The sequence below is a fragment of the Strigops habroptila genome, chromosome 6 (assembly GCF_004027225.2).
Source record: "Strigops habroptila isolate Jane chromosome 6, bStrHab1.2.pri, whole genome shotgun sequence".
Lineage (NCBI taxonomy): Eukaryota > Metazoa > Chordata > Aves > Psittaciformes > Psittacidae > Strigops > Strigops habroptila.
Window position 1 is genome coordinate 62,645,713 of NC_044282.2, and position 27,969 is coordinate 62,673,681.

Genomic DNA, 27,969 nt, shown 5'->3' on the forward strand with positions numbered 1-27,969 from the left:
GCCAAGCCCCCGGGCGGCCTCTCCCTCATTCGACCTCGCGCGCAGGAAAGATGGCGGCCGCGGTGCGCGCTATCGGCAGCCTGGGGCGCTTCGCGGCGGCCGCCAAGTACAGCTCGTCCCGCCGCCCCCCGCCCGCGGGTGAGACGGGGCCCCGCGGCTGCTGCCGCCTCCCGCGCCGGGGGGGGGGGGGGGCAGGCGCGGCGGCGGCGGCGGGGCAGCGGGCGCGGTCTCTCGGGGTGGGGTGCTCGCCGGTGAGGGTGGCGGTGGGGGGACGCGGTGTCGCTGAGGGGGGTACGTGTGAGGACGGGCTATGAGGGGGGAGCCGCGGCTAGGCAGGGCAGGGTGTCGTGGAGCGGGGGTCACCGGGCGGTGCGGCCTCGGTGTCAGCGGGGAGCAGCTGCGGGGAACGGACTGTTACCGGGGAAGGGTCGCTGAGGCACGGGGTCGGGGCGTTCCGGTCTCCGGGGTGGCGGTGAGGGGGGGGCTGCCGCCGCCGAGCTGTGCCCGTGTCCCAGGCGAGGGTGTTGTCCCCACGGCCCGAGCATCGCGCAGGGGGATCCCTGACACGTCCGTATCCCCTTCCAAGGTTCCCCCAGCGCAGGGGTCCGTGCCTCCGCGTCTCGGTGCGCCACCGCGGTGGGCGGTGCGCCCATAGGGGAGATACTCCCATGCTGGTCCCCAAGGCAGGCTTGCCTTTGTGTGCCCGGCCATGGTTCCCATGTCCTTGCACATGGGTATATTTTGGGAATCCACCTATAGTCCTGGGGAGGGGGACCCTATGACCCTGCTTTGGTGGGGGGCAGGATTGTCCTCAGTGTATGAGCTGATCCTCAGGGAGAGAGTGTCCTTGTGTCCACGTGTGCGTGTTCCCAATGCCCCTGAGGGGGAGGATGTCCCCATGTCCTTGGGTGTCTGGATCCTCGGGCTGTCCTCCAGGCACACAGGTGTATCATTGGGAATGGGGGATCCCCGTACGGGTGGGATGCCTCCAGGCATACCAGCATCTCCATGCGCGCCAGGATCTGTCTTGTCTTTGCTATACAGGCGTCTCAGCTGTTGGCTAATGCTCCCTTGTGATCTGCCAACCTGGGCAGGGTCTAGGCACTCTCCTTGTTTGCAGTGCTGGGTCGTGGTGCTTTCTTGCAGAGCTTCCAAAGCTGGAAGGCACTGTTTGCCCCTAGGAAGGCCGAAGGGCAAGGCTGAGAGCCACTGGGAACCAGTTCTTGTTTGTGTGCTTTGAAACCTGGTAGCATTTTGTTTAAATCTAATACCTGTTTTATGTGCAGTGTTGGAGCGAGTTTGTACATGAGCTGGTTGCTCCAGGAGCAGGGTGCTACAGTAGATAACAAGCAGAACTGTTCCAGTGTTTAAAGGATCACTACAAAGAAAACAGAAACTCTTTTTACAAGGAGTCCCATGGAAAAGGCAAGGGGTGATGGGCACAAGTTACTCCTGGGGAGTAACTTTCCAAAGGAAAAATTTTTCACAATGAGAACAACCAGTCATTGGAATAATCTCCCCAGGGAAGTGGTGCCTCCCCAGTGTTGGACACTGTTAAGATTCAGCTGGACAGGGTGCTGGGACACCTAGTCTAGATCATGCTTTGCCTAGAAAAGTTGCACCAGCTGATCCTTGAGGTCCCTTCCAACCTGGGATTCTAGGAGTCTATGAAGTGTGGCAGCTTCAGGCTGTTATTGATTGGTCTCCTTGTTATAAGTGACAAAATTCTTCATCACAAACAGTCCTGAAGCTGCGATGAAGACACTGTCACTCACCCTAATAAGCAGCATTGCTCTGCTGTAACAAAGTGTTTGTTAAACCAGATGCAAACCTCACCAGGGCAGGCCAAAGGCTATGCAAAGGCAGCAAGCAGGCAGAAGACAGTGTGAGCTGAGAGCTGGCTGTACCTGCTGAGCCACATGCCGTGTGCTGGCAGGTCCCCACAGGGCATAGGGAAGCTCAGGCTGTTAAAAGCTCCCCATCTCGGAGCTCAGCGCTCAGTGCCATCGGCTCACAAGTACGGGCTGGAAGCACAGACACTCATCCTGAGCTTTGGCTGGTTTGCTCTGCTGGCGCTTGAGTTGGTCCAGGACTGCAAGAAGGCTTGTCTGCTGAACCATGGATGCTGTTCCTACTTCTAGTGGCATGCCACGTCTGGGTGAGTGGAAGGGCGGGAAGGGAAAGTGCCAAGAGAAGCGGCTGAGGAAGTAACAGGGAAAGGAGAAAGCGAGAAGAAACAGGTCCTGGCTGGAATGTGTGAAAGGGGTGTTCTCCGTTCTCTGCTGCATCCAAGTTCCTGGCCAAGTCCCAAGAGCATCTGTCTGAAGTGTTGGTGTCCATGTTTAGATGCTCTTTTAATTGGAGTGAGTGAAGTATGAAAATGGAATCGATATTCAAAGCTTTTAATTCTAGAGCGAATGTCAGTGGAATGGCGGAAGCATACATCTGGTCTGCTGCTGCTTCTTTTGGCGTTCTGGCGGGAGGACTTTTCTGGCTCCAAGCTTGGCAAGTCATCATTGTGCCGCTGAATGAATCCAGGCCTGAAGCAGATGCACTGTGACTGTGGCCAAGTAACTGTGCTTTTAGTTTTAGATGTGGAAGATGTTTTCCACAAGTATTCTGGGCTCTAAAGTAAAATACTGTCAGGCTAATGAAAGCTCACTCAAGTATTAAGCAGCTGTTACTGTGATGGCAGAACCTTTCCCAAAAGAGTGCATATTAAGATGTAGATTTGTTCAGTCGTGCCCTTGATGTATTTGGTTTTTTCCTACTTCATATCTTTTGTTTTGCTAGAACTGAAAGGCAAAGTGAATTCAAGGTTTAAGGTTTTCATGGAAGCAGTCTGTTTGGAAACTGATATGAAAGAGGAAAGCATGTTAGATGGTACAAAGAGAGAAAAGTTAGTTAACCCCTTCCCTTTTTATTTGGAATTGACATTGCTTTGCATGCAGTGTAGTTTTTACTACCCTGTCAGTGCCTTGCACTCAGCCTTAGCAGGTGCCTGACTGAGGGGAGAGAAGGAAAACGTCACTTGCCTTGCAGCTGAGATTTGTTTGATCTGATTCTCCTGACTGTGCCTAGCCATGGGCAGCAGTATGGGAGTGAAGTGAGGGAGTGCAGTGAGATAGTTCAGTCCTTGCCGCCTTGTTTAAGGTAGTAAAAAAGCACGTAGCACATGTGGCTTTTATTGAGTTAAAATACTGCTGCTAACAGTGCATCATATTCTGCAGGGGAGTATTTATCAGCAGAGAAATTGTTGTCAGACCACACTCGGTTTTGTGGGACAAGAACGTTGGTGCTTATTTTCAGGACTACTTGACTTCAGTGTTCAAAAAGTTTAGGGAAATTAATGTTGGCTACAGCAATGGCAATCTGGAGATTGTCCTCATCAAAAAATACTTTAAAGCAGCTTTGGAGTGGAAACCAGTTCACTCTTTGTTTATAAAATGGTGTGGTGGGCTCATGACATGCACATGCACACAGACCCCTATTTGCCAGAACAGACTGACACTGAATTTCCATCCCATAGTGTCGCACCATGTATCCTGGGCTCAGGGAATGGAGCACAAAGGTCAATCCCTACTGCCAGCACCAGAGACAAAGTGGAAAGAAGGCCAAAGTGCAGCAGAACTCCAGCCCTGAGCCCATGTCACGGGGCTGTGGGAAGGGGGAACCACCTGTTGGTGAGGTGCAGGCTGAGGTTTTAAGCTTGTTTTTCCTGTACTGGATTTTCTGCCTCCTTGCTGCTGGGAATGGGAATGTCTCATTCCTAAATATTTTGTCAGCGCCGAGCGGAAAACCTCCCCAAGCTAAATGGCACTGTTCCAGTTGGTGGATGTGCACGTGGTGCTCAAGAAGTAACGCTTTTACTAGATTTCAGACTTTAAGTAGCTTTGGCAGGGGTTCAGCTTAGGATCTGTGTCAGAGGATCCTCTCGGTCAAGGTCAAGGTCGCTTGAATGGAACTGAGATTCATTCACGTACTGATTGGTCATCAGGCCAAATACAGTTTCTCAGCAGAAAAAGATCTGGGATTTACGAGTGAGAAAAGTGGCATTTCTCTTGTGGACAGAACTTGTTCATACCATGGTCTGAGTTTTATGAGTGCTTTGAAACAAGACAAGTTTGTCTAGGGGTTTTCATGTGTAATTAATAGACATGGATTGAGTATTTTGTTGAGAGAGGAAGGCGAGAATAAATATTGTGTGCTGTTCTTGTGGCTCACTAGCTGTGCACCCTGAGCTCTGTGGAGTAATACTTTGGGTGGCACCATTCCCTGGCACAAGAGCATGGTTTTGCAGAAATATTCTAGGGCAGTTGTGTTTGATTTGCAGAGAAGTTAGCTCACAGGCTGGAAACCCTCCAAAGTGCAGCAAGGTCTCTGGTTTAGCATATGAAGAAGTGTTGAACCGTGCATCCAAAAGGCAGAACACCCCTGTGTGCCACCTGCTCATCAGGTGTCTCATCAGCAATTTGGGAAGAAAGCTTTGATTATTTTCTTTGCTCTCAGTCTGGCATTGCTAGCATGGACATTGCTGTGAAGTCCACTTCAGTAGTGTGCGATCTGCTGAACCCTGGTGGTGGCACAGGTCAAGCTGTAAAAGAAGGAACTGGCTCATACTCAGGATTCTCTGAGCTAAGCTGAGACTACTGAGAATTCCTTTAACATCTGCAACATCTTTTCTTTAGGTTATGCTTGCCGTAACGTCTCCACCTCCTCTGCTCTTCAGAGTAAGTGTAAAGCTTACCTACCTGATTTCGTTTTCTTTCTTGGAACCCACTGAGCGTAAGCTGATAACATGTTTCTGTTTGTTTCCAGCTAGAACCCACGTTAGCTATGACATCAAGGGAGATGTTGCTGTTGTACGCTTCAACACACCAAATGCAAAGGTGCTGTTTTACCTGGCTGTGGTGGGTGGGCATGTTGGTGGAAACGACAGGAATAGCAGTTGTACAGAGAAGACATTGAAAATTCTGATCTCAGACTTATGAACTGTCCTAACCTGCAGCCATTCAAAGTTACGAGCAAAGCAGAAATAGGAAAATGAGTATTGGGGCTTTTAATGAGAGGTCTGAAAATGCCTCATGGAAATGTTTTGTGTGTGCTAAGCTAACTAGTGTGAAATCTTATTAAAATCATAGTAAGTTCTTGTATTCAAGATGGTTAAAGAGAGTGTCTGTTACATAGAGGAAAAGAAACAGCTCATAAAATCTGTGTTTAAGGTTACAAACCCACTGCTGGGGAGGTTAAGGAGGAACTTCTTATTAACAGATTACTTGATGATCTGCTGCAGGGGTTCATCTTGGAGGGTTTTTTCTCACTGTATTATGACACAGAGTGAATTATTTTTTATAGCAAATCTAGGCTCAGTTTGGGCACCCCAGAAGTGTTATAATTGTGCCAAGCAGTGGGCTGGCTGTTGGGCAAATTCCTGGGGAGTCTGTACCATTTTTTTTTTCCCTCAGAAGGCAAATCTTGAAAGACCATAGAACTGCTGCTCCTACTGGCTTGGAAAATCCATTCAGAGCTACCATTGGCTTTGGCTTTTTATTGTCAGCCTGTCTTCTGTACAAGTTTTCTGACGATATAAGGATGAAGTCCAGCACTTAATCAGAGGCTAAACTCTGCCATCATCTGGTCTCCCTCTTTACAATGCTTATTTGCTGTTTTCAGGTGAACACTCTCTCCAAACAACTGAGCGCAGAGTTTAGTGAGGTAATGAATGAGATCTGGGCCAACGAAGCTGTCAAAAGTGCCGTCCTCATCTCTTCAAAGCCAGGTTCTTTCATCGCTGGAGCAGATCTCAAGTAAGTATTGGGGTGTTGGAAGTTACACTGATGAAGCTTTCTTTGAAGTCCGGCATCCAGGTCTGGTGTGCTGTGAAGGCAAAGCAGTTTGTCACTGATGTCTCCCCAGGGGTGAGGCAGAGGCTGCAAACAAAATCAGTGAGCACAGGATGCCTAACCTGCCCAAATGAAGTTAGGACCTGTTGGAGCAAGTCCAGAGGAGGCCACAAAGATGCTCCGGGGGCTGGAGCACCTCTGCTATGGAGACAGGCTGAGAGAGCTGGACTTCTCCAGAGCCTGGAGAAGAGAAGGCTCCACAGAGACCTTAGAGCAGCTTCCAGTGCTTAAAGGGGCCAACAAGAAAGCTGGTGAGGGACTTTTGACAAGGGCCTGTAGAGACAGGACAAGGGGGAATGGCTTTAACCTGACAGAGGGGAGATTGAGATGAGATCTTAGGAAGAAGTTGTTCCCTGTGAGGGTGCTGAGGCCCTGGCACAGGGTGCCCAGAGAAGCTGTGGCTGCCCCATCCCTGGCAGTGTTCAAGGCCAGGTTGGACGGGGCTTGGAGCAACCTGCTCTAGTGGAAGGTGTCCCTGTCCATGGCAGGCACTTGGAACTAGATGAGCTTTATGGTTCCTTCCAACCCAAACCATTCTATGATTCTATAAAGAGGAACATAGCAAGTAATTAAACCCCATTTGGCTGTAACACTTGGTCACTCCTTCCTGCGTGCTGGGGTGCAGCCAAGAAAACCCATGCTGGCTCTGGGGTGAGCATTGTCCTTTGGTCTGAGACACAACAAAAGCAGATAATTTATATGCAGGACTTCATTTAAGCTGGGTTTGAGTGCCTGGCAGTCTGCCAGCATGGCCCCTTGCTTAGGCAGGATTTGGCACTCCACCTTGAGGAGCATGAGCACCCTCCCAGGCAATACAGCTCAGGTACCTTCGGCAGGGTGTGGGACAACCTGTGTGGGTGCTCTCACTGGGATCCGGAGCACCACTGCTCCTAGTCCTGACATTGGCTGGGACAAAATAATTGTTTAAAGTCATTAAAAGCCAAAAAGCTCTGAGGAAAGTAGGCATGTTGCAGAGACACCCATCAAAACCTTTTTGGCTGGCCTTATTCGGGGCAGAGACTTGATATATGATGTAGTGGGAAGCAGAGCAAAAGGACAGGCTGTGTTTAAGAGGGGTCTGATGGTCTCAATGCTAGGAGCCTCCTGACCTGCACCAGCCTGGCAAGCACTGCTGGCCTCCATGAGAATGACTGGCACAGGGAGCCTCTAATTGGCAGAGTGCAACATCAGAGCCCTGGCCATCTGCTCCTCTAAAAAGTGATCCCGGGCTCTCCCCCTCCACCCTTTCTGGCAAGTGCTTTGAGGCTTCCTATGACCCTTTCTCCTCTCCCCCAAAGGCTTTCAAAGCTCTGACACAAGGAAACTCATTCAGTGCCTGCAGGCGCAGCCCAGTGTCAGCGTGCAGTGACTGAACCCGTTGAATTTAGTAGTCTTCCTGTGTTGTCTGTTAATCTAAAACTGGGGGACTAAATAGCTCTTGCCTGTCTGTCAGTCACTGGAGCTTTGTGGGGAAAAAGGAACAAACTCCTTGAAGCACTCTCATTTTGCTGCTGTTTTCACAGTGCTTTTCCAATTCTCATCAGCCTTTCTGCCTCACTGCAGCATGATTGAAGCTTGCAAGACTTCTCAGGAAGTGACTCAGCTTTCTCAGGAAGGACAGAAGATGCTAGAAAAACTTGAGCAGTCTCCAAAGCCCATAGTTGCTGCCATCAATGGCTCCTGCCTGGGAGGAGGACTGGAGGTACTGCACAATTCTGGGTCTGACAAGCAGGAGTGGGAGTTGATAGTGCTGATTCTCTAAACTATCCAAACGCTGCCTGTAGGACTGCTTACTGTGAGAGGGATTTGAGACCTGATGAGGGTTCATTACATCCATTCAAATGAGTTGGTGGCAAGTTAATGACTTGGTTGTGCTTCAGGACTCTGCCATGCTAATTTTTCTGCTTCTGTTGAGAGCTAATCAAATATGAATCCATGTGGGCCAGGCTAATATTTAGATGAGAGCGTCCCGGGGAAAAATGCTGTTTCTGGCAGGCATTGGATCTGGATAAATGCTGCTGGCAGAGCCCAGGCTGGAAATTGCTGCTTTTCAGATGAAGTGAGTCTTGTATCCCAGCAACTTCTGTTCTTGAAGAGGTAGTGGTGAGCGGGACGAGCATGGGTAACCTGGCCAGGCTCCGCCCTGGCCTGTGTACTCTGCTCTCTCTCTTGCTGCTTTGGCTATGTGCAGTATTTGCTTCATAATCTCCATTTAGGATTTTGTAAACTGAAGGACCCTGGGGTACTTCTTGGTGCAAAGCTGTTACTAAAACAGAATAACCTTCTGGGAATGGAGTCTCTTCAGTTGCTTACTGATTACTCAAGCAGTCACAGCTTTTAACAAGCACTGTGGTGAAGGATCTGGACCTGGTGATCCAGTGATAAACCAAGCATCATGGCTGATCTGCATACGGGACCATGCTCCCAGTGTAATGAGTGAATTTAGCTCTTGATGGCCTAGATGAGATTTAAAAATACCTTGGCTTAGTTTGGTGTTTCATGTTCATGTCATAGCTGCTTGCTATCATCTGCTCATGTGCACTTCTGCCAGAAGCGGCCATCAGTGAGCACAGAGGGAATTGGCGCAGTTGAATTAGGGAATTGGGGTAGGGGCGGGAGGAAAGTTGAGGCAGTGTGTAGAAGAGACCTTTGTGATGGATGCCCACCCAGTTCTTCTGTGGTCTTTCACAAGGAAACCTTGATTTTTCTTTTCCCTTCTTAAGCTTGCCATTGCCTGTCACTACAGAATAGCAACGAAGGACAAGAAAACAGTCTTGGGAACACCTGAAGTGTTACTGGGTCTCCTGCCAGGGGCAGGGGGTACTCAGAGGCTGCCAAAGATAGTAAGTAAGAGAAGAACTTTACTCAGTAGCCCCTTCTGCTGCATGGCATGCTCCCATTCTGAAATCCCCTTTCTGCCCTTCCAGGTGGGACTTCCTACTGCCTTTGATATGATGCTGACTGGAAGGAACATCCGTCCTGACAAAGCAAAGAAGATGGGTCTGGTTGACCAGGTGGTGGACACGCTAGGTCAGACATGATTCCTCTCAGTTTCTTGATCTGCTGCCCATCAGTTTACCACCTTACTGAAGTGGGTGAAGAAGCCACTGGTGCAGCCAGCAGTCTAGTGGGGGCAAAGCATATGGACTGCAAAGTCCTTGCCATGCTCTGCAGTGCAATCTCCATTCCCACTTCAGAAGCATGTGCATGGGAACCTTGAAATGTCATGCTCCTGCTAAAGCTAAGTGAGTAAAGAAAGGTTAACGTAGAGGGCAGCTTGCTCCTGGCTCTCTTGCATAAGCTAATTATACAGATAAGAGCCTGCATTCCTCATTTATCATGTCAGGGGGACAGATTGCAACCCATAATGAAAGGAGAATAGATGACCAATGTCTACATTTATGCAGCCTGCAATGTTAATCTCTGTGACGAGATCTTGAGAAGAAGCCAAACCCCATGGCTTAGGTGCTCTGAATTGTCAACTGACTTTCAGTTAAATGGAGAAATTCCTTGCAAAATGCGTATTTCCAAGTGCTGAGTGGGCTAGTGAATAATTTCTTGCTTCTGCTTTTCCTTCCCTAGGGCAGCTTTCATGGAAGGTGACTAAATGAAGGGGCAAGCCCTCCCACAGCCTCCTCTGAAAGGTCTGAGCAGCTGCAGCCAGGAATTAGACTGGAAACCACTGTGTCAGCTGGTACTGCCACAGAGTAGCAGGGTGCTGAGCTTGGTTTCCCCAGGCAGAGCATGGCCAGAGTACCCTGGTGGCCCTTAGCTCCTGCAGTTGGAGAAAATGAAATAAAGAAAAAGGAAAGGTGCTGCTGCTTACCCTGAGAAAAGCCATGGAAGCCTTTGTGTCTGTTCTCTGTCGTATGCCGGTTTTCAGCTGGATCCTTAGCTATAGTCTCACTTATAAAACAGATCAGGGGTACCCAGGCTTGAGTTAAAATTGCCTGAGTAAACTTCAGTGCTGTATACATGCTCGGATGTGATTTGGCTTTTAAGAGACAGCCAGTGTGGCTTTTTATACCAATGGTTACAATGGCTTCCTTGAAGGAAACGTGAGCTTTCTGAAGAGCTGTTTGCAATCCTAGCTTAGACCAGATGAGCACATAGGAGGAACGCAAAAAACAATTTATGTGCAAGCATTAGAGGCATTTCTTGCTCATTCAAATAGCAGCCAGTGCCAGAAGGCTTTCTGCTGAGTATTCTCATGTTCATTCTGAATGTCTGAGGGAAAGCAGCTTTAAATGGGAGATGATGCTTTAGCTGATTATACAAAGCTTTGAAGGAGAGAGACAGCATTAATCAGGAGGCAATTTCATGGGGTGCAATCAGCTCTCCTTCGGTAGAGAGCTCTACAGCATGCTCTTGATGTATTTACTACTGTGGCCAGATCTAATTCTGGCATGTGCCATTTATATAAGAAAGCAGATGTGAGTCGACAGCTTGGAGTTCCCGGGTTAGGACACAGCAAAATGTTGGGAGGTAACTGCAAGTAAAGTAAACCCACGTATGTGGGTTTGACCACCTTGCCTGAGTAGTTTTACAGCTCAGACTTACAAATAAACAGCTTTATTCTTCAGCTGTAGTGTCAAAGTTCAGCACTTGCTGGTGTTGAACACCCAAGCTAATGGAAGGGGGAAATCAGGTATTCGCATCCGGTGGTGGGAAGATAATTTGGAAGCAAGTAAGGTTTGAGCTCAGAAATCCCAAGTGCTCTCAGATTTCCAAGAAATTCTCTCAAATCCCCTGGGCATTGCTGAAATGTAGGTTATGCAGCAGCTCTGGGTTAAGTTTTTCTGTGCTGCCTGTAAAATGAAAGATGTTGCTTTGTTTGGACTGTTTTCCCCTAGACTGGCTTTGTCATACTGCCAGGGCATGAGTGAGACTTCCCAACAGCGAGCTTTCGTGATCTGGTCAAAATGTACGTGCTGCTTTATTTGCTTCTTGCTGAGAGACCCTCCAGCAGGCAGCAGCATCTGTGGTCTGCTGTGCATATGCTCTCAAGATTTATGTGCAAAGAGAGATGAAACTTGAAGTTGTTTGAGCAAGTCCAGAGGAGGCCACAAAGATGCTCCAAGGGCTGGAGCACCTCTGCTATGGAGACAGGCTGAGAGAGCTGGGCTTGTTCAGCCTGGAGAAGAGAAGGCTCCACAGAGACCTTAGAGCAGCTTCCAGTGCCTAAACTGGCTGACAAGAAAGCTGGAGAGGGGCTTTTGACAAGGGCCTGTAGGGACAGAACAAGGGGGAATGGCTTTAAACTGACAGAGGGGAGATTTAGATGAGATCTTAGGAAGAAGTTGTTCCCTGTGAGGGTGCTGAGGTGCTGGCACAGGTTGCCCAGAGAAGCTGTAGCTGCCCCATCCCTGGCAGTGTTCAAGGCCAGGTTGGACACAGGGGCTTGGAACAACCTGGTCTAGTGGAAGGTGTCCCTGCTCATGGCAGGGGGTTGGAAGTGGATGAGCTTTAAGGTCCCTTCCAACCCAAACCATTCTGTGATTCTGTCAAGACCTCAGCTCTTGGTGGAGGGAGAGAATAGTGGAAGGTGCAAGAGGAGGGGGTTTCTGTTTTGGTTTTGTTTGACTGCCTCCTGTGTCAGGGAGTAGTTGTCTGCTCTGATGGTTTCTTTGCTGTGAGGACTCTCTGGAGCATCTGGGTATGGCTGCAGCAGTTTACAGTGAAGGTTAATGAGGTCATGCAGCTGTGTGATAGAGTTGTAATCTCAACAGGTTTGCTCTGCTAGTTCAGAGGCAGCCCAAGGCTGCGGGTTTACCTGCAGGCTCGTCGTGGTGCCCCATGCAGAGTCACTGGGCATTGCTCTTTCGCTAGTGACTCATTGTGCCTCTAGCGATTTCACACAACTGCCTTTTCAGCCCTGCACTCCATCCTCCTGTCTGATGATACCAGTTCTGTGCTTGGAAATTGTGCAACCCACTCTCAGAGATTGCTAAAGCTCATTTTGTGGTGGTTTGCTTCATTGTTTGTGGGACAGCTCTAAGTTAGGCTGGGTGTTGCACTAGCTAAAGCGAGTGAGAGATTTCCTGCAACTGAGGCCAGAGGTGGAGGTTTCACTGGGCATGAGCTCCAGGACAGGTAATTTTCAGGGGCACGGTGCTTTGCAACTGTCTGTTTGTTTAATACCAATAGCGTTGCAGAGACTTACCATACTATGTAAGAAAGAAGAGGTGCAGCAAGAAGGAGGGCAGGCAGCACACTGAAGTTCTGCTGGGATCCAGGAGTGCCTGCAATTACATGAAGCAGAAAGTTGAGGAATAAAGGGTACAATTTGCAAAAAGATGGTCAGATGCTGAAACAAGGGTCCAGAGAGGTGGTGGGACCTCCACCCTTGGAGTCCTTCAGAGACTGGCAGAACATGTCTTTGAGCAGCCTGATCTAATTCCAGAGCTGGATTTAACTTTGAACTTGGCCCCACTTTGAGCAGCAGGTCAGAGCAGATGGCCTCCCATGTCCCCTTCCAAAGCTGTTCTATGGTTCTGTGAAAGCAGTGTTGATGTTTAAGTAGCATAATGCTGTCTGCTCCCATTGGGAACTGATGTTTTGGCATTTGTATATAATGCCATGTATAGTAAATGCCTTGGGGCCTTCCTATAGTTGTCTGAGCCTTTCCCTCAGTATTCATCAGCAAGAAAAGTCATGCAGGTGTGGGGAATAGAGTGGTGATAATTAAAAGGAACGTTATATTGCTAGTCTCATCCTTGCTCCTCTGCATCCTCAGCTATCAGTGGTAACTTCTTCTGCATGTCCTCAAGACTTCTTATTTTATTCACAGGGCCAGGTGTGAAGACTCCAGAAGCACGAACAATTGAGTACTTAGAGGAGGTAGCCATTGGCTTTGCCAGAGGACTAGCCAACAGGACTGTGTCTGCCAAAAGATCCAAAGGGCTAATACAGAGTAAGTCTGTGGGCACTATGGCAAATCCCAAGGGATTGTAGAGACTATAATCCAGCTTTCCTTCACATGTCTGTATTTGTGCTCCTTCTTAATTCCCTTTGCAAAACAAAGTTGTTTCATGTTGTAGTCATCTCTTGAGCCTGGTGGGTTGGTAGAGAAAACATTGCTCTGCATATCTTCAGGTGACATTGCCAGAGCTGCACATGGTGCTGCTCCTGAAGAAGGGAGCCAAGCCTCAAGAAGAGAGCAACAGCTGCCTCCAGAGGACTTACCTGTCTTCAAAGTTTTAGTAGCAAGTTCTGTACCAAGCTTGTGTAATCAAGTGGGAAGAGGCACATGGGTCTGCTCTGCACTGATCCTCGTTAGTGGAGCCCTTAAGCAGTTAGAGCCCAGAAATGGTGACATCTCTGTGCAAGTCCTGCTCCCCAGAGCTCAGTTTGTCACCGTTTGTATTAGGAGGATACTGGAGCCCTAAATGAGACTTGTTGGTGAAACAAGCCATAGCAATCCTCCTGAGCAGACCCTGCTACCTGGGGTGAGGTTCTGGTGCGTGTTTCTATGGCAGATATGCAACATTCACTCCTATAGTCCTGGTTAATCATTTAAAGGCTGATTGTACATATAGCACTGTGCTGAGGCATGTTTTGTCCATCTTGCAGAGATAACAGACTATGCCATGGCTCTTCCATTTGTGAGGCAGCAAGTCTACAAGACAGTGGAAAGCAAAGTTCAGAAACAAACCAAAGGACTCTACCCCGCTCCAGTAAAGATCATTGAGGTAACCCACACTGTGAGGTGTAAGAAACTACAGTGATGGTGGATCTCTGGGATAACATGGCAACACATGGAGGGAAGGTGGTTCATTTCTCTGAGTCAAGCCTTACATCCTGATCTTCGCAGATCAGCCTTGGTGCATGCTGGCTGTGTGATGCATCAAGCAAGTATGGTAAAATTCAGAATAGCTTCCCAGAATACAGTCACCAATCTAGGTGATACTGGTGCCAGTAAGGGGTAGATCAGGAATCCCAGTTGAGGGGAGGCTTAGCTGGAATATTTTGTCTGAATGAAACTTTCAGCTGCAGTTTTTCCAGGTTGCCTTATACCATTTCTAAAGAGTTGGGTGAACCTGTTTGAAGCTAAGAAAATACAAATTGCTGCTTTCATAGCACGAACCACACCATACTTAAAAAGTTAGTTCCCTGAGTTACACAGGCATTGTATTACCTACACAGTCCATGGTTGACTCCTTATTATTTTAAAATAAATTTTCACTATTGTAAGTTCTCTAAAACCTGGGAATGCCCCACTCTGACTCTGAGAGCAGGGTCATTACAGGAGCACAGTCCTACTGAAAAACAATTCCTGAAACCACAAAGTATGTGTAAAAATGAACCTGATGGAAATCCGCTTGCCATCGTAGCTGTTATGTGCTAGAAGGACAAGGTGTTCCGTAGCTCTGCTTTGAACAGCACGGACAGGACCCCGAAAGTCTGAAGTGTGCCCTGAATATTGGAGAGGAGTCACATGTGAAAACAGGAGGTGCAGCTAAACAAGTGATCACGTTAAAGCGTAGATGTTGGCAGATGTGACTAAACAGCAGCATATCCTTATTGTTCTTCTTTGACTAGGTTGTAAAGACTGGTCTTGATCAGGGGCATGATGCTGGATACCTCATTGAATCCCAGGTAAGGAGATTAGATCCCTGGTTGTAATCAGTCAATTGTGTAGTCAGGGGGATTTGTGTCTAACCACGCACAAAGGATAATAGTCATCCTAGGCTGCTCAGAATGGTATCTTGCTCCATGCCCCTTCTTCTGGCACTGGGGCTGTGAAAAAGGCCTGCTTAAACAACAGAACTGTTTGTCAGGGTTCTTCATCTCTGAAAACAGGTTGTGCCTTTTCTCATTCCTGTCTGTGTTACCTTTCTGAGTGGGGAATGACCAGGGCGAGGTCACCAATACAGGTTTCACCAAACAGGACTGTGATTTCTCCATGTGTCTGAGCACTGTTTTTTCTGATTGTCACACAGGACAGGTATCCAGAGGTGTGGGTGTAGTGCTCTTGGTCTCCTCAGTGTTTCCAGACAATTTGGTCCAAACAAGCCATTTCCTCTGAGAGTTAACTTTAATTTTTACCAGTGCTCTGTTTACTCTGTCACACTTTTTCACCATTATCTTTGTTCAGGGTGCTGAGTCTCCAATATTCTTGGTTTGCTGTTTGCCCTGTTTTCTAGTCCAGATACTTTGTGCTGGTCCTTTTTCACCCATGGATAATTTTGGGTGCTTCTCAAAATTAGGTGGGTTTTTTTCAGCAGTAGTTTCTCACTTCAAACAGGACTTCTCTCTCCTTAACCCTTAGTCAAACTTACCTACTTAGTAGCCACTCCAGTGAGTGTACTGGCTGGTACTGACCATGCAGAGAGACCTCAACAGACCAGAGAACTGGGTGGACAGGAACCTCATGAAGTTGAGCGAAGGGAAATGCCAAGTGCTGTCCTCAGGAAGAATAAGCCCATGCACTAGTCCAGGCTAGGGCCAGCTGCCTGGAGAGAGTCCAGCGAAGGGCCACAGGGATGATTAGAGGTGGGAGCATTTGGCACACAAGGAGACACTGTGAGACCTGGGACTGGAGAAGAGAAGGCTTGGGGGGACCTTATCAACATGTGTAGATCATAGAATGGTTTGGGTTGGAAGGGACCTTAAAGATCATCTGGGTAGAATCCAACCCTCCTTCTTTACAGTGGGTTGGAACCAGGCTACACTCTTCCATTCTCTCCGTTCTAGTGGCGGAATAAGAGCACAAACAGAAATGGGAAATTCCACTTAAATATGCAAACCATTTTACTGTAAAGGTGGTGGAATGTGGGAAGATTGCCTGGAGAGACTGTGGAGGCCCCCTCCATGGCAGTACTCAAAACCCAATCACACACAGTCCTAAGCAGCCTGTTCTGGTTTGAGCAATGGGGTGGGACAAGACAATCTCCACAGGTCTCTTCCAACCTCAACTATTCAGTGGTTTGGTGGTTCTGTGAAACAAGCCTCTATATCATTCTTTCTTTCCCTTCAATTCTTTACTTTCCTGGCACATCGGTTGAGTTTAGCACCAATATCGACTGTTAAGGGTAGTCAAGTCTTTTGCATTTAAGACCCAGAAGGCTTCATCTCTTGCTCTGCTTGCTGCTTTTCCTCTGTGTAGGTCCAACCAGTAGTGAGGCTGAGCAGCTATTACAGTCACAGAAGAGATATCCTACTGCAGAGGTGTAGGTACATGCACACGTGTATTCACAAACACAACACGCACAGCTGGCTGCACAGACAGCATGGTGCCTTTACTGGTGGCACCCACATAAACACAAACAGCTCACGGGCATGGCCAGTGTGGGTGATTCATGCTGTTCCCCCGGTCACCTGGTCAGAATTGAAGTTCACATGCGTGCATACACCCCTTTATTAGCTGGCTGTGATGTTTCATCTGACACTTAGTTGGCCACAGGGCCCAGTCTGACCAGCTGCTGGCACATTACTCGTGCCCTAGATGCCACTCAGTCCTGCTGGAGGTTTACTAGTGACATACTCAGGGAAGATAGGAATAGAGTTTAATATGGAGGTAGGACAGACTGTGGTGGGCAGGCCCAGGGCTTGAGCAGGCAAGTGTCCTCACCGGTAGATTGCTCATGCATGACCCTTTATTACACACACACAGAGTCTTTGTTTCCCCATGGTTATTCATCCTCAGCCATCTTGATCCTTCCCCTTCTCTGCCCTTGTCTTTGCCTTAATAAACAAGCTGCCCCTGATTAATTTTTTTCTCACTCAATCCATACTCAAATTTGTTACTCCTGATACTGAAGAGGTAATTCTGTCTGTGCATAGTGTTGCTGGTGTGGGTCCCTTGACACTTATGGCTATGCAAGACCTGACTCCCCAGAAGACCCACAACGCTCCCACCTGGTTATCTCTGCGTTTGGGTCATCTCTCACATTGCTGCCCTGTAACTGCTGGTGAAATCCATCTGTCCCCCACAGTACTATCTGTAACTTTCACCAGCTTCTCATGCTGCTATCTGTCACATCCCACAGCCTTTCTTGCTGTGCTTAGTAGCTCCCTTGTCTCTCTTCTCGTGACAATGTTCTGGCCTGAGATGTAGCTGTCTGCCTCCTACCTTAACAGTGATCTCCTGGGTATACCCCGTCTGTTCTAGTTATGCATTCCACCCACGTTTGGTCTGCTGCTGAATAAAAGGCTCAGGATACTCTGTTCCTTACTGAAAAGAATGAATGTTTTTTCCTGAGAACAGCAGCAGGATGGAGATCTTCCCAGAACCCTCTAAAGAATAATAAGTGTCAATGTCGTGTCTTTTTTAATGCCTCCCTCTTTCCTCTAGGACAGGAGGCTTGCAGATTCTCTTCCAGGTTCTGCGTTTCTGGTATTTTAACAAGCCTCTAACTCACAGGACAGTGGTGAAGGAAGACACAGCCTGCTCGAAACTACATTGATTTGGTGGCTTTCCTTAGCAGACTTGGCTCAGACAACATTAGCTTTGTGTTGCATTATGCTGTCTTTTGTCTTCCTGACTACTTTCCCGTTTCATGCTGAGTGCTGGGAGGTTATGCAGGCCTTAGTTGTTGTTGCCTGTCTATGATCCTCTGAAAATAGTGCCAGGCTACTGCTGTCAGTAAGAACCGGCCTATTTAAAGACTTTTCTCAAAGCCCGAGGGCAGGACCGTTTCACTTGAATGCCATTGGGGCAATGGCCCCAGCTACTGCAGGATGCTCGTAGGGGAGAAAGGGTCCTGTGTAAGTGAAATACAGTCCTGCTGTTGGGGACCTAGAAGTGGCTCCTGCGCTGATCTCTTAGGACCCTGCAGCTGCTGGCTGGCTGAGGCAGCTGGGTCGCTTCTGACCTACCATGATGGCAGTGAACTGCCAGGGAATACTTCTCCCAGAGCTGTGATGGGAGGGTGGAAATGAGCTGTGTATGATTCAGTGGGTAGGAGGGAGACGGACATGGAAATACGATGGCTGTTCTTGTTCCCTGGCAGAACCGCTGTGCCTCCAGATGCAAGCCTTAGAGGTACAAACTCTTTCAGATGCTTTAAATGATACTGTTTATGGGAAAGGCCATTCAACAAGCAGTTTCCTGCTGCTCTTTGGTAGCCCATGTGGGAGGTAGTGGTGCAAAGCAGGCTGTGCTTAGCACAGCAGGTGCCTTGCTGCAGAGGATGCATATGCTCTGTCCATTCTTCCTTTTCTAACTCGGCTAGTAGTCTGTGCAGTTACATGGGTGGCTGTGCTCTCCCCTTGCTGTGTTTTTGATGTGTGAGTGCTGGAAGTGAGACAACTGTTAAATGCCAAACTCTCTGCTTCCTTCTTCCCTTTCTTCCAGAACTTCGGCAAGCTTGCAGTGAGTAAGGAATCCAAAGCACTGATGGGACTTTACCACGGGCAGATGCACTGCAAGAAGAACAAGTTTGGAGCACCTCAGCGAGAGGTCAAGTAAGTGCAAGTCTGAGATGCCTGAAGGAGTTGTTGGAGGACCTCTGCTAAAGAGAGAGGACCTCTGGAGGACTCTGCTCTTGGAGCGAGTGGCCTGCAGTCCTGAAAAGCAGTGTAGCAGTGCAGAGAGATTTCCAGCCTCCCGAAGGCTAATGCTCTGCAGCTGCAAGATCTCACCCACAAGTGAAATCTTGTATGATCTCACTAAAAATAGTGCCTGAATGGACAGGATCTGTGAGAATCTGTCAGCAGCAGTGGAAATTCAGTGATTTATAGCTTTAAATGTGTCCCCTCTTCCTTTTCTATGCAGGACTCTGGCAGTGCTGGGAGCGGGGCTCATGGGAGCTGGCATTGCACAGGTTTCAGTGGATAAAGGACTGAAGACCATTCTGAAGGACACAGCACAGCAAGGCTTAGACAGAGGACAGCAGCAGATCTTCAAGGGGTACGTGAACTAAAAGGAGTTTGCTTGGGATGGAATAGGGCTGCCTTTAGTCAAAATGCTCCTCTGCTTTCAGGCAGTCAGGAACTCCTGACACCTCTGTTCCTTTGGAGTCTTCTACCATCAGATTTCACAGAAGTGCTTTCTTGTAAGGTTGCCCTATGCAGTGTGCTGGAATATTGCTATGAAATAGGCCCAGTGTATTCAGCCTTAGCTCCTTAGGTAGGAGGATGACCTAACAGACCATTGCTTTAGTTTTAAAATTTAGCAATAGCTTATAGAGCTAAGGGGGGAGGAAGTAATCCTGGCTGCCTAAAAGCCCATGTTAGGGGAGGCATTGGGTCACACTTCTGAAAAGCTGGATCTCATTCCCCTGTCCTCCTAGCTCAGCAATAATAGTGCTCAGCTGTGCATCATCAGGAATATCAGTGATTGAAACACAGGGTGGTTGGGGTTGGAAGGGTCCTCTGGAGATCATCCAGTCCCATGGCCCTGCTAAGGCAGGTTTACCTAGAGCAGGTTGCACAGCATCACGTCCAGGTGGGTTTTGATTATCTCCAGAGAAGGAGACTCCACAGCCTTGCTGGGCAGGCAGTTCCAGTGTTCCATCAGCCTCACAGTAAAGAAGTTCTTCCTCGTATTCAGGTGGAACTTCCTGTGTTTCAGTTTGTAGCCATTGCCTTTATCCTGTCACTAGGCACCAATGAGAAGAGTGGTCCCTTCCTCTTGATACCCACCATTAAGATAATTGTATGCATTGATGAGATCCCCTCTCTGTCGTCTCTTTTCCAGGCTGAACAGGCCCAGCTCTCTCAGCCTTTCCTCGTAAGATAAATGCTCCAGTCCTTTAATCATCTTCATAGTCCTCTGCTGGACTCCAGTAGTTCCTTGTCCTTCTTGACCTTCAGACTAGTTGACTTTTGGACTAACGTACCAGCTGAGTTGTGTGAGCAGGGCTCTTCTATTTCCAGATGGAAGGAGGGGCCAGTGACAGTCCTGCTGGCTTGGAGATGGTGTTTTGGGTCCAGGAGGGAGGCAGGGATGCCCTTAGTGGTGCGGTGCACCTCCAGCAGCCTGGGCTGGCCTGCTCAAGAGCTGTGACAAAGCTGTCCTTCCCTAGGCTGAACAGCAAGGTGAAGAAGAAGAGTTTGACATCATTTGAGAGGGACTCCATTATCAGCAACCTTACAAGCCAGCTGGACTACAAGGGATTTGAGAAGGCAGACATGGTGATCGAGGCTGTGTTTGAGGACATTAACATCAAGCATAAAGTGCTGAAGGAAGTGGAGGCCGTGAGTATTGTTTCTGAGCAGCTTGTGCTAGATGTGGCCTCTGTGTGGTGGAGACTCAGGGCATCCTGTCCTGTGCTGCTGGGTTTGTCACATCTCCTTTGTGCTGCAGTTTGGTGCTTGGTGCAAGTTATTTATGTCAGTAGAGGGGTGAGTGTTAAGGGCAGCCTTCCTATTCCCTAAGGATATTCACTGTTCAGTAAGGAGTCAGTAGTTCTTAGCTGAATGGGGCAGTTCTGTCATTTGCTAACTCCTGGGAACCACTCCAAAAAAACTTCCATTTGTCTGAGAACACTGACATGACAGTAATGTCTTTTGGTATCTCCACAATTTATGCTCCTTTACCTGCTATCCCTAGCTTGCCACCACTGCACTTTTCTGTTCAAGAGCACACTTGGGGAAATAAGTGGATGGTAAAAGAGCTGGTCTGTGTACCTTTCTGAAGTCCCTCCCTGCCACGTCTAATGTTGGTGCAGTGGTCTGGCAGAAACATGGGAGCTCTGAGACTAATATTGCAGACCTGTGGAGAGTTCAGGGGAAGTTAGATCTGGCTGACTTGGGCTGCTGCTTTAGAACTAGTTTCTAATGCTGAAGGAGAAAATCAAGTTTGCCTTGTTTGTCAGGATTGCCAGGTGCTTGTGCTGTTCTCTCAGGGCTCTGCACATCACACTCTGGACCTGTCTCTGCAGCCTGTGCGTTTACACTGTCTCTTCCACCCCCTGCCACAGGTGATCCCTCCTCACTGTGTCTTCGCCAGTAACACATCTGCCCTCCCAATCGGCCAAATTGCTTCTGTTAGCAAGAGGCCAGAGAAGGTGAGTACCCAGTGCCACGTGCCTATTCTGCTCTGCGCCAAGCTGCCTGTTAGAGGCAAACTGTTTTTGCTGGAGATGAGCGCTGGGATCTTCTATTTCCTCCTTGGAACATGAAACAGCTCATCCTCTGCCCCCAGTGCAAGCATTGAACAAAGAGCTTGTGATCTTTAGATAGGTAGGAAGGAAGTGAAGGTAGACTTACCCCAAGTGTGATGTTATCACTGCACCAAGGCAGGGTGCGGTAGGGAGGTCAGCGCATTTCCGGGAAACATTAGTGCACATGGGGGCAGAGAAGCTGTAGAAGGGCTCAAGCGATTCCAGCCAACAACTTCAGTTATTTTGATAAGCTGATTAGACGTAGGAGTGACTTGCCTTGATGGGAGAATGCCACTGGCTTCTTGGAGAAGACATCAACCCAGCAGCAAAAAGGGAAGGAAAGTCAGTGACCGGAAGCTGAACTCGGAGGTGCTGAAAGCACAACTTTGGTCAGCCATGGAATCAGCTGCTGCAGGGATGTTGGGGTTTTCTTTCTGGCTCCAGATGATCTATGTGAACAGGATGTCAAGAGCAACTGTTAGAGGTTCCTGTGACCTTCATGAGCCTCTTGCTGGTTTACTGTCAGACCTTAGTTGCATCGGAAATGCAAACTGAGTCTTATTTCTTCATACTTGCAAATAACTTCCTCTTGCTGTATAAATTGCCTGCATAATGGCTCTTTATAGGGAAACTAATAGGAAATCAGTTAAGTAATTAGTGTATTTTCTTTAATTAGTTTTTGAGTCTGCAGCTCTCTCCAGCAAGTGTTCCTCTGACAGATGTTAGCGCCATGCGTAGCTTCCCAGAGGCATGAAGGTGACAAGCTGATTACGTGGTCATGTTAAGAAAGTGAGGCACACAGCCGAATAATCTCCGCTTAAATGCTGTTGCCAAAGGAAGGCTGCACTTACCTCCACATTTATTTTCTTGAACCATGCCTTTTCATCCTTAAATTCACTTCATTGTCAAAAATAGAATAGAATAGAATTCCCAAGTTGGAATCAGATGATCAGGGATCATCTGGTCCAACCTTTCTAGGCAAAGCATGACCTAGACTAGATGTCCCAGCACCCTGTCCAGCCAAATCTTAGCAGTGTCCAACACTGGGGAGTCACCACTTCCCCAGGGAGATTATTTCAATGACTGGTTCTCATGGTGAAAACATAGGAACAAGTCACTGACAAGCAGAACACAGGGACTGTCTCTGTGGCTGCTGTTCCACTCTTGATGTCCAGCAGAAGCACTACCCAGGCATGTGGCTGCCCAGCCAGCTCAGACAGTACCTGCAGTCACACAGTGCGTGTGATTTGCCTGGGGACTGAGCTCGCTGAGATTCCCAGACAGCTTTTGTTGCCAGACTATTAACAAGTACAAAGAGAGCTGAGCAGCACTCTTGGTCCTGTGTTACGCCTTCATCACTGAAACAAGAACTGTGGGGCATGTGATATGTCCTTGAGAAAGCCAAGGAGGGAAAGGGAGTTGGAGAGCACTTCTGTCGGACAGGGATATGGTGGAGCGTATGGCTGGATAGTGCACTGTGGTGATGGATCCTGCAGCCCTGCTTCCCTCTGCAGCTGGACACTTGACTTGCTTAGCAGATTACTCTGGGAGCCAAAGTCTGTCTTAACCCTGAGCTCTTCCTTCTGCCTAGGTAATCGGGATGCACTACTTCTCCCCTGTTGACAGAATGCAGCTGCTGGAAATCATCACCACAGACAAAACATCCCAGGACACGGCTGCTTCCGCCGTTGCTGTCGGCCTCAAACAGGGCAAGGTCGTCATCGTGGTAAAGGTGAGGGAGCACTGCACAGAATATAAGCTGGGATAATAAATAAAAGGGCAGGCTTGTGCACTAAGGAGGCTGAACATGGTTGTGAATGCACTGGCATTAGCTACTCATGCTGAGAAGTAAAAATGGAGGTTAGAAGGTAGCAGGTGCCCAAATGATCCCTGAAGTGTCCTTTGGAGCAGCCATGGAAGGCCATGAGGCGCAGGTGCAGTCTGATCAGCCAGCACAAGGAGCTGGCAGTCCTGCTCCACACAGCTTCCAGGAGGCTTGAGTGTGTAGTGGCATCTGAGATGGAGCAGAGGCGGGGCAGGATTCTCACCACCTCTTCTCCCTGGCGAGCGGCAAGGACGGAGGGTCAGTGAGCAGTAACCCTTCTCTTTCTGGATTTAAATCTTGTGTGAGAGGGGGCAGAAATACAGTAAGTGTAGGCAAAAAGCTGTACCAAGCAGAGGGAGAAGACTGAGCACAGCAAGGCAGCAGCTGAGAACAAACTGCTGTGGTCTCTAGGAGGAGGCAGCAGAGCCTCAGAAAAGCCATGGGCTTCAAGTGGTTCATCAGGCTGACAGCTGCTGTTGAACACGTGGCCCTTCAAGCGGAGCTGGTCTCATGCTCAGCAGTGCTGCTGTTTGAGCTAGGTGGGAGGTTCATCCGGTAGGCTCAGGGCAGTTGGATGAGTGTATTGTTGGATTGGTCTTTTTACTGGTGCGTGAAGTTGCCAGCAGTGCTGAGCAGGTCTGTGCAGTGATGCTGGGAAAACTAGCTTGTCAAAAAGTGCTCTGAATGCAAGTGGAGATACAGTGCTGCTTCTCTAATCCTCATCTTCACATGCCTCCTGGCATGGCAGTTTTCAGGTAGTCTCTTGCTTCCTAACTTTGTGAGCAATATCAGAGCTGAAACAACCAGTTTGTGCCAGTTCCGCTTGTGCTGAGCACCCTTTCACTTGTCAGCCTGATGAGCTTGTGAAGCAAGGGGACTTCTGCAGCCTCCTTGGGGCCTCCAGGTACTATCTCAAATGAAAACACTGGTGGGAACTTCCAGGGAATGAGTTCACGGAGGTCTTCAAACACTGCTGAGCCCTCCAGGATACAAAAAACCTGTCCTAGCAGTCTATAACATACTGTTAGAAATGGAGTTCAGTGTGCTTGTCCTGTGTGTCAGTGCCTGAGCTGCAGCTTGGGCTGTGAAATGCAGTTCTTGTGCTGCCGAGAGAGGCCGTGTTCCTGCAGTTTGTACTCACCTTCCTTCCTGCTGCACTTCTCTTTCTAGGATGGGCCTGGCTTCTACACCACCAGGTGCCTGGGGCCGATGCTGGCAGAAGTGGTCCGAGTTCTCCAGGTGTGTATCCCGTCAGCTACCAAGCCTCTGCCAAATAGTTGTGTTAACTCTGCTTCTTCCTTACCCTCGACCAGGCTGACCCCAGGCCGGCCAGAAGGGGGTGTGTAACCAGCCCCAGTGCTTGTGGTTGTCCCCAGCCCACTATTGACTGAGCTGTGGTCTGATGGGATGTGGTGCAGGCAGTGATGAGGGTCTCTCCTCCCTACACAGCGCAAGGGAGAGTCAGGAGTGGTGTGAGCACGATGACACTGCTCCTGTCAGTCATCAAATGGCTAATGGGACTGGTTGCAGTCCATGGCCCCAGATAAGTGAGGGCTTTCTGCCCCACACTGGTTTCAGGACCCTTGCCCAGAGATACCATTGCTTCCACTTCTATTCCTGCAGGAGGGCACTGACCCAAAGAAAATAGACACCATCTCTACAGCCTTTGGCTTTCCTGTGGGTGCTGCCACATTGATTGATGAGGTGGGTGTGGATGTGGCCACACACGTGGCTGAGGACCTCGGCAAGGCCTTTGGCGAACGCTTTGGAGGAGGCAGCATCGAGTTGTTCAAGCTCATGGTGCAAAAAGGCTTCTTAGGTGAGACACTAGGCTGTTTTAGTCTTAACACATTTCCCCTTTTTTCAAGGAAAAGCACTAGTATCCATCAGCCTCTTCTGCCTCAGGCGCAAGCAATCAAAGAAGAGCCCTGGGAATGGGTCTGAAATCCCTCCCAGCTGTACCCTGGATAGACCTTTGGCTGCAACCAGACCTTCCTTTGCAGAAGCAGCAGCAGCTGGCAAAGATGCTGCCCAAAGCAAAGGCAGCAGACAAGATCTCGTGAACCTCTCTGTGGCCCCTTGCTGAAACCTGCACTAGTGCTCTGGGACACGGAGAGCAAGCACCGGGAAATAAATGTTCTCAGGTGAAATAAGCCCTGAGCTGAGCTTTAGAAGCTCCATTCTTGTGATAGAAGCTGTGCCCCTGGTTGCCAGCAGCAGCTGTGGCTCTGAGCATGCTAAAATGGAGCAGTGTCCATCAGTGGGACCTGCACATAGACCATGATAGCTCTCATCGTCCAGTGACCCATGCTGTGACCAGACTCCTGGCAGCAAGAGTTGCTCTTCAGATCTTGTCATCTCTGTCCATTGCTCCCAAGGACTGTGTCCTTTTGCTGCTGTAGCCACAGAAATTGTGGTTTTATTTGGCTGTCCTGTGGACATAGTGGAAACGTTAGGGCCTGGCACAGTGGCAACATCTTGTCAAGGATTTGGCTGGACATGGGACCTCTTCCCTCTGTCCTTGGGGAGGCAGTAAATGGGCTTGCTACAAAGTGCAGAGGAGCTGCCTGTGCTGGAAGGATCTACTTGTGCTAACAGCAGCAGGAGTCACAAGATATCAGTGGCAAAGATGTCAGGAGCAAACGGGATGTGTGGCAGGATGTGACTGTCTTTATTTTTTTTATCCCCGGCAGGTCGCAAGACAGGGAAGGGTTTTTATGTTTACCAGGAGGGGGTGAAGAACAGGAGCGTCAATTCTGGCATGGATGAGATCTTAGCACGGTTCCAAGTGCCAGCCAATCCTGAAGTGTAAGTAGCTGTGCATGTTTGATGGTGTGGGCTGGCTCCCACCCCTGACCTGATCAAGCCTTTGCCATTCTTCAGTGCCTGCTTTGGGACATGGCACAGAACATAGTCCTTATCCTCATGTGGACAGGGACAGCCCCCAGTGAGAAACCATCCTCTACTCCTGGCCTACCTCTGTCTCCCATTTGTGCTGGCTTCACATGCTCTTCCCTCCAGTTGCTGTTACGTGCACAGCCCTTACAGACTCTCTCCTTGCAGCTGCACTGAGGAGGACATCCAGATGCGCTTGGTGACAAGGTTTGTGAATGAGGCAGCCATGTGCCTGCAGGAGGGAATCCTCAGCAACCCCGTGGAGGGAGATATTGGTGCTGTGTTCGGCTTGGGCTTCCCACCATACCTGGGAGGTAAGGGCTTTCAGCTGGGCTAGGCTGCATGGCTTGGCTCAAAAGCTTTGTAGTGGGCTTGGCTGGTGAGCTGCAGGCACCAGAGGCAAGCCAGCTGTTACAGCCAGGTTGGAGCTGCACTGTGACAAGCCCAAGTGTCCTTTTTCCACATAAAGCCTGAGCCAGAGAGGTTGTTCCAGTGTTCCCACCCTAGGAGAGGTGGCAGTGAGCCTGAGAGCTGCTGTCAGATGTTTTGGCCAGGACACTGTGGAGTTCCTCTGCTGGTACAGCTGTTTAGCAGAGCTGTGGTTGGTGGGGTCGAAGGACTCCAACCAGGTCATTTTCTGTGTCTTCAGGTTTGAATAAGGCGGCAGAGCCTTGCTGGCCCCAGCCTCATCAGCGCTTCCCAGGAGAACTTCAAAGGAAGAGCTTGGACCATGCCTGATAGTCATGGGGTGTAGGTGGGATGGGGGACTTGCAAAGGCCGTGTATTTTAAGGAAATCCTTGGCTTGCTTTTGTGCAGCCATATGGTGCTTGGTGAAAAACGAGGCTCTGGTGTCTCATCTCTTGCCACTGCTACTTGCTTGGGTGGGCAGGCACACATCCAGCACTGCTGGAAACCTGGTCTCATGCTGCACATAGAATTGAGAAATTGTGCCTCAGGACCCCATGCTCCCCCCGTGCCATAACATAGCGCAGATAAAGCTGAGCTGACAACCTCAGCTGTGGTGCACAGCACATTTCAGGCCAAGATACTTGCTGAGCCCAGCCAAGAGCATCGGCAAAGTGCTCCTGGACCCATCTGCAAGCAGGCTAGGTGGCTGTGGCCATGGCTGTGGCCATGGATGAGGCACAAGCTGAGGCTGGGGTCACAGCTGAAGGTTACCAAGGGCTCTTGGGCATGAGACAGTGCTACTACCTTATGCCTCATGTTCCACACCTTGAGGCAAGCTCAAACTAAGGAAGCAGTCCCAGCAGTCAAGTGTGTCTGCTCAGTGCAGGTGAGCAGGCAGGGACCAGGTCCTGCGTTGCCCTGCCAGGAGCTTGGGGGTCTCCTTTGGAGAATGATAGAGCAGCCAAATCCAGTGCTCTCGCCCCTGGTGCTTCTCTCCTCCTTGGCACAGCTGTGTCCCCCTGTCCCTGCAGGTCCCTTCAGGTACACAGACTCGTACGGAGCCAAGGAGCTGGTGGACAAGCTGCGCAAGTACGAGGCCGTGTACGGCTGCCAGTTCACACCGTGCCAGCTGCTGCTGGACTACGCCAACAACCCCAGCAAGAAATTCCACCAGTGAGCGTGGCCCCACACCGCCCGCCCTTGACGCGCCGACAGCTCGAGCTGAGGCCGCCGGCTCTCCAGCGACACCCCAATCTGTAGGTTAATCTTCAAAGCACCCAGGGGAGGAAGGAGAGTGGCAGCGGATTGCCTCATGGCTTCTAGTCATTTCAAGTGCCTTAGCAGCAGCTACTGTGTGTTGGGCACGTCCGTCCCGTGCCAGTGTGGGCCTGGTGGCTCCTTGCTGGAAGAGAGAGCTTCTTGTGCATTCACCTCCATGCTGCGACCTCCAGTGCTCCCCGCTGGGCAGGCAGCACCCAGCACAGTGCTGGCCCCGTGGCTTTGCCTTTCCGTAAACCAACAGAATAAGCTCGTATCTCCTGGGTTTGGACTCCATACCTATTTCTCCTCCCGTCTCGCTGGGGCAGCAGCCTCTCAGCACCGAGGAACGGAACTGTTCAAGTCGGAAATAAAGCGTTCAGGCAATCCTCTGGGGTCCTCTCTGCTTTTGCTGGCTGAGCCACCCACCAAGGGGCTGCTGGCAGTTGCTGAAGAGTAGGGAGAGGCAGGGGCTGGCGGCAGTGCAGAACAAAGACTGCCTCTGTCACCTCTGTCATCAATCAGGGGCTGTGAGGAGCCTCCGGCTCTTTTGTCTGGCCCTGAGCGCTGCCGCCGGGGTTATCCTGGCAGATGGACCCGCCTGTGATTGCAAATCGAGTAGCCAAAGAC

General features: G+C 49.6%; 1 protein-coding gene across 1 annotated transcript; it reads left to right on the forward strand.

Moving 5' to 3' along the window:
- The first annotated feature begins 19 nt into the window (after positions 1-19).
- On the forward strand, positions 20-27,729 carry HADHA (hydroxyacyl-CoA dehydrogenase trifunctional multienzyme complex subunit alpha). The gene is made up of 20 exons (XM_030489604.1): positions 20-138; positions 4,689-4,730; positions 4,819-4,889; positions 5,674-5,807; positions 7,467-7,605; positions 8,627-8,746; positions 8,831-8,933; positions 12,694-12,816; positions 13,476-13,594; positions 14,445-14,501; positions 18,202-18,311; positions 18,622-18,756; positions 19,874-20,045; positions 20,771-20,857; positions 22,545-22,685; positions 23,949-24,017; positions 24,402-24,597; positions 25,472-25,586; positions 25,842-25,987; positions 27,114-27,729. Exons 1-20 carry the CDS (start codon positions 51-53, stop codon positions 27,257-27,259), a joined length of 2,313 nt encoding a protein of 770 aa, XP_030345464.1. The 5' UTR covers positions 20-50; the 3' UTR covers positions 27,260-27,729.
- Positions 27,730-27,969: the final 240 nt, after the last annotated feature.